A 14,632-nucleotide genomic window follows, 5' to 3' on the forward strand; every position below is an offset into this window, starting at 1 on the left:
TCTCTCCCTCATCCCCAGCCCAACCAAGTCCTCTCTCTCTCTCTCTCTCTCTCTCTCTCTCTCTCTCTCTCTCTCCCCATATCGCGCTTCTCGCGGCAGTCAGCGGATCACAGATATATCAGCCCCGCCAAACTATGTACTCATTTCTAGTCTCCACTCAGAACTCCTGTACTTAGTCTATTTATCTGTATTTTTTTCGTTGTTTTGGTTTTTAAGGTAGCTGGTAAAAGGCGGTTTTCCGCTGGGTTTAGGTGATATCTGGGCAGTTTTGAGGGGTATGGGGAGGATGGGAGGTAGCCAGATGACTTACTCCGCCAACAGTGATGACTACAAGCTTTTAGAAGAGGTTGGCTATGGAGCGAGTGCGACTGTTTATAGAGCGATCTATCTCCCTTTCAACGAGGTTGTGGCGGTGAAATGCTTGGATCTCGATCGCTGCAATAGCAATCTGGTTCGTTATTCGTATTTTGACTTCTCTTTTCGGAGAAATGAGTTTTATTTGACCTTCAATTAACTGAGTTTTTGTGCTGAGATCTTGTTTAGATTGGAGAAAAGTTGTATGATTTAATTTGATTTGCTTGTTTGGTTCTGAAGTGTCACTGTTGGTTAGGTATAGTTAATTATAGATTTGATTTTGAGGCCTACTTGTTATGTTTGGGGTTAGAATTGGGATCATTTGCTTTCAGATTTCCATTTTATTGGTCGAAGTTGATTCATTTAATTGATAGTCAAATCGCGTTGTTTTTATGGAGGCAGAACTGCCCCTACTGAGATTATCATCCGTATAGGTGAACACTGACCCGGGAATATATTTATCTTGCGAGGCTGTATACTGGTTTTGCAGCCATAGGGCCTACTTATAGGCTATAGTAATCTCTAAAAACAAATCCTTGATATCTTGAAGGCCTTTTGAATTACTGCTAGGACATCGGGCACTCTAATCATTGAATAAGTTTAGTTTTTGCCAATAATTTTATAATTTTGGCCAAACAAGAACCAGCGATCAGATGCAAAGCTAGGAAAATACATCATCATATGATGATAATGAACTGTTATTTCCATGTTCCTTTGAGTACAAGTGACTGCCTGTTTATCTTTTGCATATGTTACGTTCTCATTTCTGCTCTTTTGTTGGTTAGGATTTTCTTTTCATGCTAAGGTGTTAAACCACTAAGCTAGTCTGCTCCTTAAAACTCCTTTAATCAAATTAAAGAGACGGCAATATTGGGATTTAATATGTGGAGGGACAGAAAATGAACTGCCTGTTATTTGGCCAGCAACCAACTATTTTTCAGAACAGGACTCTTAACTTCCAAGGATATGCTTAAACTATGTTGCATATGTATTGTGGTCATTGGTAGATTCAAAATTTCTTTTGTAGGTGCAAATATTTATATGAATTTAATTTATGATATATAAATAAATAGTTACTAGCCAGATGAACAAGAGGATCTACCATTCAAGTGTTTGAAAGCTAGTAATACTGTAATATCTGGTTAGACAGATGAAACAGAATGAAAATTGGTCTTAGCAAGTAAAAAATAAAAGATAATGGGCTTCATGGAGCAGCCACAACCAAGTATTTAACAAACTATTAGATAATTAACTTAAGTTCAAACTTTTGTAGTGTATTTCATCAAAAACTTTAACCTTATACACATTATTCTGAGGTTACTTTATACTATTGGTGGAGGAAATTTTATATGTACATGTGAACATTAAATTATACATTTAATTTCAGAAGTAGCACACCCACCACCCATTATAAATCCACAATTTGTTATGAGTTGGTTAGCATGATAACAACCCATATCTTACGAGTATAATTGTCTATGTGTATTATCGTTGCCTTAAGTAGCTTTCTTGATGGATCATGTTCCTTCTCAGGATGACATTCGAAGAGAAGCTCAAACCATGAGCTTGATCGATCATCCAAATGTTATAAGGGCATATTGTTCATTTGTTGTTGACCATAACCTTTGGGTTGTCATGCCATTCATGGCAGAGGGTTCGTGTTTACACCTCATGAAGATAGCATATCCAGATGGATTTGAAGAATCTGCTATTGGTTCTATTCTGAAAGAGACTCTCAAGGCTTTGGAGTATCTCCATCGACAAGGACACATTCATCGGGATGTTAAGGTAAGCTAGTCTTGGAGATTTTACCTTGCATCACCTCATGGGCTTATTTTCTGTCTTCTCTGTTTTTCTTAGAGGAAAGAAGATAAGAACTAATAAAATAGACACAGAATCAAGGGGGTGCACCCGCATACACAAGCTTCAAAAGTAAGTAAAAATATCAATAAAGTCCACCAAGTCCTCCACAAAAAAGTGGATGATTCTTAAACTAAGTATCTAGAGTCTGAACCTCGAAAACCTCCACTTTGAAAGGGAAAACTAAACCCTTGAAAGCTTTTCTATTGCTTTCTTTCCATAAAGTCCACCAGGTTAATTACGGGGATTAGAGAGATTAATCTTTTCTTGTGCTTATCCATCCACATGCCATGTCATCCCCCAAACTTTTTTAACCATAGAATAAAGAACCTGATTTTTATTCTTAACTTTCCTTTTTCTGTGCTAACAGGCTGGAAACATACTTCTTGATAGCAATGGTGTGGTAAAGCTTGCTGACTTTGGTGTTTCTGCTTGCATGTTTGATACTGGCGATAGACAGCGTTCAAGAAATACATTTGTGGGGACTCCTTGCTGGTAAGCTACATTTTCCCTTGTTTTAGTCTTCTTTCTTATGTTTGTTTTGACTTTTCTTCTTCCTCATATTTCCTTTATTAGAATAGAAAGACCCATTCCATATGTATACAGTTCCATCTTTTATTTTCTTTTGCAGGATGGCACCAGAGGTGCTACAGCCAGGGAGCGGATATGATTCCAAGTGAGTGTTATTACATGCAAGTAAACCAGATTCTGACCAATAGAGTTTTGTACAAGATGAATTTCACAAGGCTTTTTATTTCAAAAAAGAAAAAAAATCATAAGGCAAACTACTTAAGAGAGTAAATGTACATCAGGTGTTTTTGTTCTTATTCCTTGCTTGAGGGGCTAGAAAGGGTAGGTTTGGGTTCAAACCTGCAGCTAATAGCAGCTGCAGGTCAGAGAATCATGTTTGTTCCTCATTTTCCTGATCTGGTTTTCCTTTCAAAATGAAGCATTCACATGCTTCAGCCTTCAAGAACTGCTTCTGGCCACCGGCTGAACAAGAATTCCTTTTTTTTTTCTTTTTTTTATTTTTTGGGTCCGGAGTTGGGGGGAATAGAAGTTTCTTGTTCAGAAGAAATAGAAGTGTGGAAACAAAGTGGTTGCAATATGGTCTTAATCATATTTATCGTTTTTAGCTACCATACAAATTCCTATTATTTTGGGGCTATTTTGTTATACCAAGGGAAAAAAACTTCTATTAGAAAAGAAATTTATTTTCTTGTTGCTGCAGATAAAAGTTTTCTCTTGCCAAAAGCAAGAAAAGTGTTTAATAATTGAAGTGCTGTTAAGGGTGATTATCCAATATTTGTGTTTAGTAATAATATTTGTAAATATTGTGTCAGATTATGGTATGATGGTTAATTGCAGTAAGGGAAGTATTTTATTTTTGAGACATTAATGCATTTATATATATCCTGATATTTCAAAGATCATATGTAATTTTTGAGACATTAATGTATTTATATGTATCCTGATATTTCAAAGATCATATGTAATTTCAAAGATCATATGTAATTCAAAGATCATATGTAATTTCAAAGATCATAGTTTGCTTCATGTGAAAGAAAAAGGAAAATATGATATGCTTATGAATAAGACAGTTTTGCTTTGTTTATGGATAAAATTGTAATATTTGTACATACACTAACTTTTGTTATTGCACTAATGTTTTGTTATTGCAAATGAAAGATTAAAAGGAAGATCGTATTAATGACATTTCTAATAAATTCAAGACTGTAAAAATATTAAATGGTTGAATATATAAATAGTAGGGATAAGGGCAATATATAAAGGATGTGAGGACTAAGGAGTATCACTAGCCCGACACATCTATATACCTACTATACTTTTATCTCAAAAAAAAAAAATAAATAAAGGATGTAAGGACTAAGGAGTATCACTAGACTGACACATCTATATACCTACTATACTTTTATCTCAAAAAAAAAATAATAAAGGATGTAAGGAGTATTTAGAAAACTTGGGGGCTGGAGGGGGCATCCCTCCTCCCTCCTCTGCTCTTTTCGCTATTTATTTTAGATACCAGCGTAATATATTCAATTGCTGTTATTGTGGTCTAGTCATCAATTAGTATGGATCTGTTTTTTTGCTGGATTGGCTAATTTTGTTGTTGTTCTGAGTAAGTGAATCAATTAATTGCAGAGGGTGCAGGCTGCCATTATATCCCTTAGCATTTGTATATCTGATTTTTTAGGTCATATCTATATGTTTCCGTAAGCATATCATGATTTTAAATGTTTCCATTATCTGGGAAGTAAATAATTATTATTTGGTTTGTAGGAAAAGTTCGATATTGACTAAATGTTGGTTGCTTGTTCTACTATTATTGTGCAGGGCTGATATTTGGTCATTTGGTATAACAGCATTAGAGTTGGCTCATGGTCATGCGCCTTTTTCAAAATATCCTCCAATGAAGGTACTGTAAACTAGTTGGAAAAATTAGGAAGACTTGCACATGTTTGGTAACACCCGACATGATGTACATGTGATTGACAACATTTGACAATTTCCTTTCCTTCTTTTTAACAGGTTCTCCTGATGACCATACAAAATGCTCCACCTGGACTTGATTATGACCGTGATAAAAGGTTTTCTAAGGTACTGATTTCCTTTCTAAATGCAATTTCCCATCATAGTGACAAACCTGGAATTAATGTGTTCAATGTAACATGGTCTGGTAGTTTTTAGTATATTTTGCAATTTCTCGCATATCCATGTTCTAGTTACAACGTTCCTAGAAACAAGATATTCTAATTAGAGGATTTCCAGTTGTGATCAGTCTTTTAAAGAAATGGTTGCAATGTGCCTGGTGAAAGATCAAACAAAAAGGCCAACTGCGGAGAAATTATTGAAACACTCCTTTTTCAAGCATGCAAAGCCTCCAGAACTTTCCGTGAAGAAGTTATTTGCTGACCTGCCACCACTATGGAACCGTGTGAAAGCTCTTCAGGTTATTAGATATCATTCTATAATGCAGGCTTCTCATTTCCAATTGTTGTACTATGTGGGTTTTACGGATTTCTTGCATTGTATTACAGCTTAAAGATGCTGCACAACTTGCTCTGAAGAAAATGCCTTCAGCCGAACAAGAAGCCATATCACAGGTTAGAGTTGTTAAAACCCGTATCAATTTTTTCTATTGATTCTTATTTTAGTTATAAAGTTGTAAAAGCTCATAATCTAAGGATTAATTATACTTTGATGTTCTCACTCGTGCTGGTAATTTCTCTTCATATTTTTGTCAGAGTGAATACTGGCTTTTCTTCTTGATATATGGTTATATGAACTCGTCATCTGTCTATCAGTGTTTTTCTGCTTTAGTTTTGAAGCCTTAAAAGCTATAATTAAAGTATTAATTAGACTTTCATGTTCTCACGTTTGCTAGTATTTTCTTGTCACACTCTTGTCAGAGTGAATACCAGAGAGGAGTTAGTGCATGGAACTTTGACATTGAGGATTTGAAAGCCCAAGCGTCACTTGTAAGCAATATTTTGAATTGACGCTGAGCAAAATATTTCAATACAATGGGAGATTTTGAAATTTATTTTGCTTGGTAAATAGTTAATTATCCCATTTTCATGGACTTTATTGCAGGTTCGAGATGATGATGATATTGTAGAGACTAGGGAAGAAGAAGAGTTCATGAAATTAAATTCCAATTATCAGGTCTGTAACTTGTACTCAAGTACCTTAAACACTTCTATTAAAAAAAAGTACCTAAGACATTATATTAATTTTCCAAGTGCATTATAAGCATGTGGATTACTTGCGTTGCTTAAGTTGTGATTGTTCTTATTTCTTCTCAAATATTCTATCCTATAAGTAGGTTAGCTGATACTCTCCTTTCCTGGTTGGCAGGCTGAAAGCAATTCTCAGTCTAGTCTGTGTAAGATGAGTTTGAATAGTGAAACATCTCCAGTGGAACATAAAAGATTGTTAAGTAGTGATCAGGTTTCACACTCCCACTCTGTGGATAGAAAGGGCAAGGTTCTAGAGACTGAAATAGTAGATTCCCGCTGCCTAGAGAATGTTAGTTTGAAGAAAAATGGATCATGCACAGAGGTGATTTCATCAGCCTTGGAAAAGAATATGGTACAAGCTAAGGCTACTACGGTAAAAACTCGCCAGACTCAAAGTGGACCTCTCATGCCTGGTATTGTGCTGAATCATTCACATTCAGAAAGGAGTCGTATATCTGAAAGGTTTGTCATAGTTCACTTTTCTTTCGTGCTCAAGAGTGCTTTTTCTCTGATGAAATCCTCTATGGATGAATAGTGATGATGCAAGTTTTAGTTGTGAGTAATCCTAGCTCAATAATTCTGGGGTTAGTGGTTGTACCGCGCAGTGGTAGTTTTAATATTAAGCCATCCATATGAATGAGTTGTCAATAATGGAGAAACTATTTTGTGCAATGAGTAAGTACTGATGATATCCTTTTTAATTGTTTTCGAATAAAAAATTGAGGTGTATTAAAATGTATAGATACATTTTTGAGGAATCACTTGTGATAAAAAGAGATGCCACAATTGTATGGTTGCACAAAATAATTCATTGTCAGTAAAGTAATTATGCTTTATTAACAGAACTGTGTCATGAAGTTGTTAAGATCTAAATTAAGCATCTGTTCTTTACTAACGTATCGGGTTCTGTTATGATGGATTATGTTTTTATTCTGATTTCATGGAGAATGTTATGCTTTATTAAGAGAAATATGTCCAGAAGAGTATTTATTCCATAGGAACAGTAAGATAAAAACATTATCTGAAGTCAAAATTTACCCGTCTATATTGTGTTATAGGCATGAAGTTGTTGAGTTGTGCTTGTAAATTATCAGGTCTGAGAATGAAAACCAACCAGCAGCAGAGAAAGTCCGGAGAGCACCAAGCTTTAGTGGTCCATTGATGCTTCCAAACCGAGCTTCTGCAAACAGCTTATCAGCACCCATTAAGTCCTCTGGAGGTAGCAAACTTATCAAAAAGCACTGGGTATCAATTTCATTATATTCATGTCATTTTTCTTTTGAAGTGACTTTCTGTTTTTTCTTTCTTGTGATATTTCTCACAATAGGCAATGATAAGTGTCGTATCTTATTTTCTTGCTACGTTTTTTTCCTCCTAAACAGGATTTCGTGATTCTTTGGATGACAAGTCAAAGGCCAACCTCGTGCAGATTAAAGGCCGATTCTCAGTCACATCAGAAAATTTAGATCTTGTAAAGGTGAGGCTCAATTCTAGTGGTATGTTTTTCCTGTATTTGACTTTCACTAACTAAATAATGTTCCCTAGGATATTCCACTAGGTACAGTTCCTCGTCGATCTTCACAGGTGGGGTTTCAGTCTTTACTTAAGTAATTCCCTATTAACTATTTTAGCTGCCTACTCCTTGCTTGATGTTTTCTTCATCTAAATTTCAGGGATCGCCTCTGAGGAAGTCTGCTAGTGTCGGTGATTGGATATATGAAACTAAACCAATGGTTTGTGCTTCATTTCTTCCTCATTTTAAATTGCATTATTTATTCATTCGTTGGAGTAACCTTTGATTGTTTTATATGGATGTAATGTCCATTTGAAAGCTGGCACTGTTTTAAAAGCTGTTGCCATATTCCAGTAGGAACTAGCAAGATCTCGTTAGAGATGAAACATATGTTATTATTCATTAGGCACCAATGGTTATTGCCTGTATAGGAAAATGTGGATATACATTAGGCAGTGTAGATAATCCATTAGATCTTACCAAGGTAAATATGGAAATTTCTATGATTATTAGATTATTGTTCTCATGTTACTATTCCATGTTATGTTCTGCTTTTCAGCCTTCCAGCCAGCCCCCAAAGGAGTTTAGCAACAGTAATGCATCTACATCATTTCTCATGCCTCATCTTCAGAATCTTGTTCAGCAGACCTCAATTCAACAGGTAAAGGAACAGCGTAAAGGAAAGATTGCTCTAGTGTATGTTTTATGGTTTTTTGTTTCACTTTGTGAATCATGAAACTCTGGAAACCAAGCAGTGGTCTAATTGGATTTCTTTTATTAAATTTGGATGCTAGGATCTTATTGTAAATTTGTTGAATAGCTTACAGTCTGCTGAGGCAATAGATGGTAAGGCAAATATATCTTTTTATGACTATTGACATTGTTATGATGGGAAATATACTGTTGACTGGCATCTTCTTTCAGCTTTTCAAAATGGAAAGTTGCCACCACTGCCTCGCAGTTCAGAGAGCAATGGAAGTGTAAGGATATTTTGTCTGATATCTTGATCGGGTTGTTTCTGTTAAGTTATGAGCTCCATTTACATTGCAAAACATCTTTCATGAGTAGATAGCAATTTATCAGACATCTGATGTCCATAATATCCTCCTTTACACTGGAATCATTGAATACAGTGTGTCTATCCTTTTGATCTTATCATCCTAGCTTTCATCAGGGTTAATGCTATTTATTTATTAAATAATCATCAGGGTCCTCTAGTTAAATGCTTTGTGTTGATTTTACTACTTATGATGGGATTATACAAATCCTTAGCTCTGTCAAATAGAAAAATGTTTTTTGTTCATAATCATTACTCTGATTTCTCCTACTGATAGTAGAAAACATGTGATGTAGTGGCTCATGTAAAATGCCTCCTATTGTCGTAAGTGGTTGCTGTGGGAGAACCTGTGTTTCTCGTCTGAACATGTTTGATTCAAGTTATCTGTGAACATTCCTGATAATGTAAATGAATAATTTCTTTACCCATTGTTTGGTTCAGCAAATATGTCAAGGCTCAAGAGACTAGGTAACATATTTACCCACCAAAATGAGCTGAGAAGAGAATATCTGAGATTACCTGGGATGGAAATTCGGAACAAAAAAGAAAAACATAAATTAGTCATAACTTTGATTTCCCCTTAAATCTTTTGAATAAACTGAACCCAGTAGTTATACATTTATGGCAATATCATGAACATTCGTAGCAATCTGAATATCTCAACCTAATAATATGATCATATATTTCCGGTAATTATCCCTACTAATCTAGATCTTCACTAACCTTTTGATTCCTGGTAATATTTCCCACCCCCACGTTGAAAGGATCAATGTATTGTTATCACTCCTCTTGGTTCTCTACTTTAAAATTTGCCATTAAAGACTATTCATGCTTTTTATCTCAAAAAAAAAAAAAAAAATTTGCCCTTAAGGACTGCTAATTTTTTGCATTGATTGTGTTTAATGATCAATAATTGATACGACAACCCTGTAACTCTTGCTCTTTCATATGCTTCAACAGGTTGAACCGGTGGCTTCTGAGAGGGAGCGGTTACTGCTCGTGAAGGTGTCGGAGTTGCAAGCTAGGTAGTTTCTGTATTAATAACCATAATCATTCACTTGTTTATTTTTTTTTAATTTTTTGTATTTAACACCTATCTAATGCTCGTTCTTTTGCAATTCTATCTTATGTTTCTTTTCAGGGTCAGTTACTTGACTGATGAACTGGATACCGAGAAGTTGAAGTACTCACAAGTAAGTTAGTTAGAGCAGTTTGTTTGTATGTAGATATACTTAAAATAGTATTTCTATGTTGTGCTCTGAATGATTATTTAAAAACTGACTTGGGCCTTGTTTTGGTAACCTGAGGGTTACCCTCAAAGTCTGGAATAGAGTAGGTTGCATTCATTGTGATTTTTTGTTTTATAAACACTAGTAACAATGAATTGGTATCCCTGATGAGTTTATTATTATGACTTACAGTTGCAGCAGCAGTTGAAAGTCTTAAGTGATGAAGCAGAAAATGGTGATAGAAGGGAAGCGGATACTTGAATTCTGAATTCCAATTTCTGCAAAGTGGAACCAGCCACCATGTGCATTCCGGGCAGAGGTGTAAATCGCGGAGACAGAAGTGATTTCAACAAAAAACTGTTGGTATGAATGCTATTCATTGGTTACCCTGGAAGGTTGGAGAGTGCAGTTTCTGCAACTTGTTTACGTAATAGTTTACAGAAGGCGGGCAGCTGGATGACAAATAAAGCCAAGTTGTGGATATGGGAGGGATTTTATGTAGTTTAAACAGAAATGTTCTTCTTCCTTTCCAATGCAGGTTCATTTTTTGGAAGTAGTCTGAGATGGGAAGAAGAACGTTTCTTGTATTTATGATGTTTATTCAGCCAGCAGACAAGTTGATAAAAAATGAAGGAGAATGGGCTTGTATATCTATTTGTATTTATAAAATTTTAGGCTAATTCTCTGGCTGCGGTCACAATTTCTCTTTATTTTTTTCTTAACTGCAGAGAAGAGTGGCCTCCATTTGTGGGAGAGGTGTATTTGTGAGATTGACGTTAATGCTCTCTCTAGTTGAATAGGATTTTAAAACTTTATGAGGGTAAATGTGTTTGTAAATTTATACTTATTTTTATTTTAAAAAATGATAATAATTATAAATAAAGTAATAAAAGTTTATGTGAAATTAAAATAAAATATTTGAAGTCCTATTAATTTTGATGAAATTAGAATGCATTGTTTCAATTATATATATATATATATATACACTTTATCCCCGAAAAGTAAAGATACAATGAATTTCACTTTATTTCTTAATTTGCTTCAACTTGTGATTTACATAAGAAATTGAGCGGTTCCTCAATTAAAAAACTTTATAAAATTTAAAAATCAATCAAGATACTTCAATTTTCCTCTTTATTAATAATGGCTAAGCAAGACGAATATGCCAAATAGACATGGGTTTAGTCATGGCGTATCTGCCAGCCTCGTTTCAAATTCTTTCTACACGACTCACCAATTTAGGTGCAGTTTTTCCAATTTCTCTAATGGCTCTCTCACTCCCCTGCTCATGATAGAGCGCAGAAGCCATGTTGTCCGTGCTTCATCCTCTCACTCCTCTCACTTCTTCTACTACCGTCTCTTTAAGCCCACCTCTTAGCTTCTCAACTTCCCTCTCCAACTTCAACCTCTTCCACTATTATCCTCTCAGAAACCCTAGCCAGGTAATGTTGCTTCTAACGATTTTCACCTCACCTATGTTTCCTTTTTCTCTTTGCTTCTCTCTCTTTCTCGGCCTATAACTAAAGCCAAACGCAACCACCAAACTGTTTTTTCATCCTAACTCTTCTTTCTTCTCGGCAACCTAATTGAGCTCTTCGTGTTCCTGCGTAAAAACCGGTGGTTTTTCTTATTTTTGGTTGCAGAAAAAAATTAAACGACAACTATGCAGAGCGGATTTCTCCCACGACGCGCCCTTCGGTGCCGCAATCGGCGTCTCTATTCTCAGTTCGCTGCTCCTCCCGGTGGCTGATCATGTGGATACGAAAGAGCTGGAAGGTTCAGGGATTGACTCCACCGATTCGAGATTTGCGGTCATGGGAATCATCAGTTTTATCCCTTTCTTTAATTGGCTGGTCCGATATCTCCCCCCATTAGCTTCTTTTTCTGCTTCGTTTCCGTGAATTGTAAATCGTTGATGTTTATTTTTCTCTGCAACAGAGTTGGGTATTTGCTTGGCTTGATACTGGGAAGCGGCATTATGCTGTGTATTCTCTTGTGTACTTGGCTCCATACCTGAGGTACCACCAGTTTCTATCTAGTTGGATGCCTATTTTTTCCTTTGCAACTCTATATTATGTTTTCACAAATGAACGTAATAACGGGTGTGATGAGTTTATTCGGGCTAGGGCCAGAGGCTGTTGAATAAATTTGAGTTTTAACATTTGAAATTCCACCTATTTACAACAGGAGTTTCATCTTTAGTATTTTTTCAGTATGCACTCTGCAGTATTTGTTCAAGTCACCATGGCAACTCTTTGAACTTAATGATTATCTTTTATATATTAACGTTGAACTGTGGTTTTCAATGATCTTGGAGAAGAGCTTCATCAGGTTGTTTAGGAAAAAAGAGTATTTCAAATTGCCCTGCAAAAGAATTTAGTATAATGCTGCTGGAACTTCAAATTGGCTGTTCGTGCCTTTCACATTTCACATATATACACGAAGTTTAATGCATAGTAGAAATGCTATTTACAGGTGCCGAACAACAGGAACACACAAAGGGGTTTAAGTAAGATTGACAGACTGCAAAGAAGATGGTGTAAAATATGGAGACCCATTTCTGTTGCAGTGTTGCCCCAAATATTCTTTTTAATCTATTATGATGAAGAATAATGCATGTCTTCCCTAGATTTGGGATGCGTCATAAACCATCTAAGTGACTTGTAATTTCTTTGTAATTGGGTGGTACTCCCCTAGTACCTTTGTGAATAATAATACTTTCACCTTTTATTTAAAAAAAAAATAATGCATGTCTTCCCTAAACTTTTTGGCTGTGCATGCTGGAGACCCTACAGTCAACTTACTATGAAGAAGTCCCATGTTAGTTTTAGCTCTGTGTTAATGCTGGTACATTTAACTTTTATTTCAAAAAAAAAGCAGGCACATTTAACATGATACTGCTACATGTTCCTTCTATTAGTCTTTGTAGTGTTTTCCAGTAACATGGAACTCCTGACCTAATGGAAAACCAGAAGTGCTCCTGAGTTCATGGCAGACACTAGTAATGTTATCAATTAGTTTAGTAGTTTAGTAACAAGTTTGATTAAGTTGTGGACAAGATGGAAAAAATTATCTTACCAAAAGTGAGAATGCTTTTTGTTTCTCGGCAGATTAGATTTAGAACTCTCAAATTTATTCATGCTAGTAGTTCTAAAGATTAGAGTTAGATGGCTACATCTGCTGAAGTTGATATATGTTTCTCCATTAACAGGTCAAATTTTTCGATCTCCCCTGATGAGAGCTGGTTGCCTATTGCAAGCATAGTTTTATGCATTATTCATGTTCAGGTGCACGTTTCATCCGAACTTCTTTATCCCTAGCTGGGCAAGTTACTATCAGTAATATAATGTATAACTGATCTGTTTTTCTCATATAGTGGAAGGTGTGAGACTTTAATACTAAATTGAAGTAGTTATACCTAGAATTAGATGAACTGAGAAGCATCGGTATACATTTGTCCTTTGACCAATAGTTTTTGGCATTGGCTATGGATCTATGCTTTTAAGGATGTGCTAAAAGCAACTGCATGGCCATGTGTTAATAATTTTGTGACTTCTACTACTCTATTTGCAGCTGGAAGCAAGTATCAGAAATGGAGATCTGCAGGGATTTCAATTATTTAGTGAGGCTGCAAAACGATTTTCATCGGGGACTGAAAAGAAAGAAATTCATATGAAGAGGCGTGGGGGAATTTCTGAGGTATTAATGGTTCTTTGTTTTGCTTGAGCAGAATCTTTTCTCTCGTTGTATGACAGAGTTTTAACCCAAGGAATTTCCAGGAGGAAAAAGAAGACATGAATCTGCCTCCAGCTAATAACCAATCAAGAAATAAGATTCAATCATGGGGAGGTCCTGAAAAGCCTGGAAGACAGGGTGAACAACTAAATGGGGATTGGAGTGAAGATGAAAATAGGAAATAACAGAAACAATAGAAAAAACAAAAATAATAGAAACATGAGCTGATGTTTGTGAAGTAGAGGAAGCTAAAATACCTAGCTTTGGGGAAAAAAAATTGCTTCTTTCCCGCAGCTATCTGAATTATGGTTTCCAGTAAAAATTGATTCAATCAAGAGAATGGATTCTTTAGTTCCAAGTTTAGCAATCTGGCTTCATTGTGTTGATTGATCAAATGGTGCAAGTAAATCTTTTGGCGGTAAACATCTCCTCTGGAACAAGCAGAAAATAATCTCTCACAAGAATTTTGGAAAAACTACCACATCAATTTCACGTATGATGTATTCTGCTTCATAAGCTATATAACTCAGTCAACGCCAAAAAAACATAAAAATTGTTGGTTTAAATCAGCCTAATCATCAGAGTAAACACCAAAAAATAATTACTGTATGCAACCGAACTATTTTTTTTTTTTTTTTTTTACTTTTTTCAAATAAACGACAACGAGCAGATTTCTGGCTGCTCAAATGTTGAACAGTTTACGATAGCTGTTGGCTTTTTTTTTTTTTTTTTTTTTTTGGGCCTTAACTCCAGCTTCTAAGATTCTGCCTGGAACTTCAAAGAAACATGTAAAACAAATGAATTGTTTTTGTAGAATTGATTTGGTTCAACTATCAAGTAATGAAAATTCTACACACAGAAATTTAAAATGAATTTTCTCACTTCTACTTGAACTTTTTATGATGTCAATTTTTATCTTTTTTAATAAAATTTTTACCCATTCCTGTTCAAAGAAATTATTTTCAAAATAAGTAACATATTTTTTTTATATATAAATTGTTTTCAAATTAATACTAAATTTTATTAAAAAAGAAGAAAATTATACTGAAAATGAAACTTGAACTCATAAAAGAGTTTAGATGATTGAACAGAATTTTAAAGGCATTATTTCAGTTTCATTAAA

General features: G+C 35.2%; 2 protein-coding genes across 4 annotated transcripts; both read left to right on the forward strand.

The window, feature by feature from the left end:
- On the forward strand, window positions 1-10,474 carry LOC110807356 (serine/threonine-protein kinase BLUS1). 3 transcript variants are annotated; one of them, XM_088217998.1, is made up of 22 exons: window positions 1-136; window positions 252-451; window positions 1,888-2,142; window positions 2,585-2,709; window positions 2,846-2,890; window positions 4,570-4,651; window positions 4,765-4,833; window positions 5,015-5,185; window positions 5,274-5,339; window positions 5,646-5,714; window positions 5,830-5,901; window positions 6,094-6,437; window positions 7,070-7,194; window positions 7,358-7,452; window positions 7,521-7,559; window positions 7,649-7,708; window positions 8,048-8,149; window positions 8,283-8,334; window positions 8,413-8,468; window positions 9,506-9,570; window positions 9,687-9,738; window positions 9,967-10,474. In XM_088217998.1, exons 2-22 carry the CDS (start codon window positions 278-280, stop codon window positions 10,033-10,035), a joined length of 2,187 nt encoding a protein of 728 aa, XP_088074124.1. In that variant the 5' UTR covers window positions 1-136; window positions 252-277; the 3' UTR covers window positions 10,036-10,474. The 3 variants fall into 3 exon arrangements, with proteins under 3 accessions (XP_088074124.1, XP_088074125.1, XP_088074126.1); XM_088218000.1 differs by having other exon boundaries at window positions 41-136; window positions 217-451; XM_088217999.1 differs by lacking the exon at window positions 7,521-7,559.
- A 470-nt stretch (window positions 10,475-10,944) lies between these two features.
- Window positions 10,945-13,872, forward strand: LOC110807358 (zinc finger matrin-type protein). Its single transcript, XM_088218001.1, has 6 exons — window positions 10,945-11,216; window positions 11,418-11,627; window positions 11,713-11,792; window positions 12,986-13,061; window positions 13,348-13,473; window positions 13,554-13,872. The coding sequence occupies exons 1-6, from the start codon at window positions 11,082-11,084 to the stop codon at window positions 13,692-13,694; spliced, it is 768 nt and encodes a 255-aa protein (XP_088074127.1). The 5' UTR covers window positions 10,945-11,081; the 3' UTR covers window positions 13,695-13,872.
- The last annotated feature ends 760 nt before the right edge of the window (window positions 13,873-14,632 follow it).

Source organism: Carica papaya, chromosome 4, assembly GCF_054855325.1.
Source record: "Carica papaya isolate Zhongbai chromosome 4, ASM5485532v1, whole genome shotgun sequence".
Lineage (NCBI taxonomy): Eukaryota > Viridiplantae > Streptophyta > Magnoliopsida > Brassicales > Caricaceae > Carica > Carica papaya.

Bases quoted from the DNA above. Each gene is read 5' to 3' on its own strand.
- LOC110807356 (XM_088217998.1), top strand. From the start codon at position 278: ATGGGGAGGATGGGAGGTAGCCAGATGACTTACTCCGCCAACAGTGAT. The intron at 2,891-4,569 runs GTGAGTGTTATT...ATTATTGTGCAG, and splicing joins GGGAGCGGATATGATTCCAA to GGCTGATATTTGGTCATTTG. The intron at 6,438-7,069 runs GTTTGTCATAGT...GTAAATTATCAG, and splicing joins AGGAGTCGTATATCTGAAAG to GTCTGAGAATGAAAACCAAC.
- LOC110807358 (XM_088218001.1), top strand. From the start codon at position 11,082: ATGTTGTCCGTGCTTCATCCTCTCACTCCTCTCACTTCTTCTACTACC. The intron at 11,217-11,417 runs GTAATGTTGCTT...TTTTGGTTGCAG, and splicing joins CTCTCAGAAACCCTAGCCAG to AAAAAAATTAAACGACAACT. The intron at 13,062-13,347 runs GTGCACGTTTCA...CTCTATTTGCAG, and splicing joins TATGCATTATTCATGTTCAG to CTGGAAGCAAGTATCAGAAA.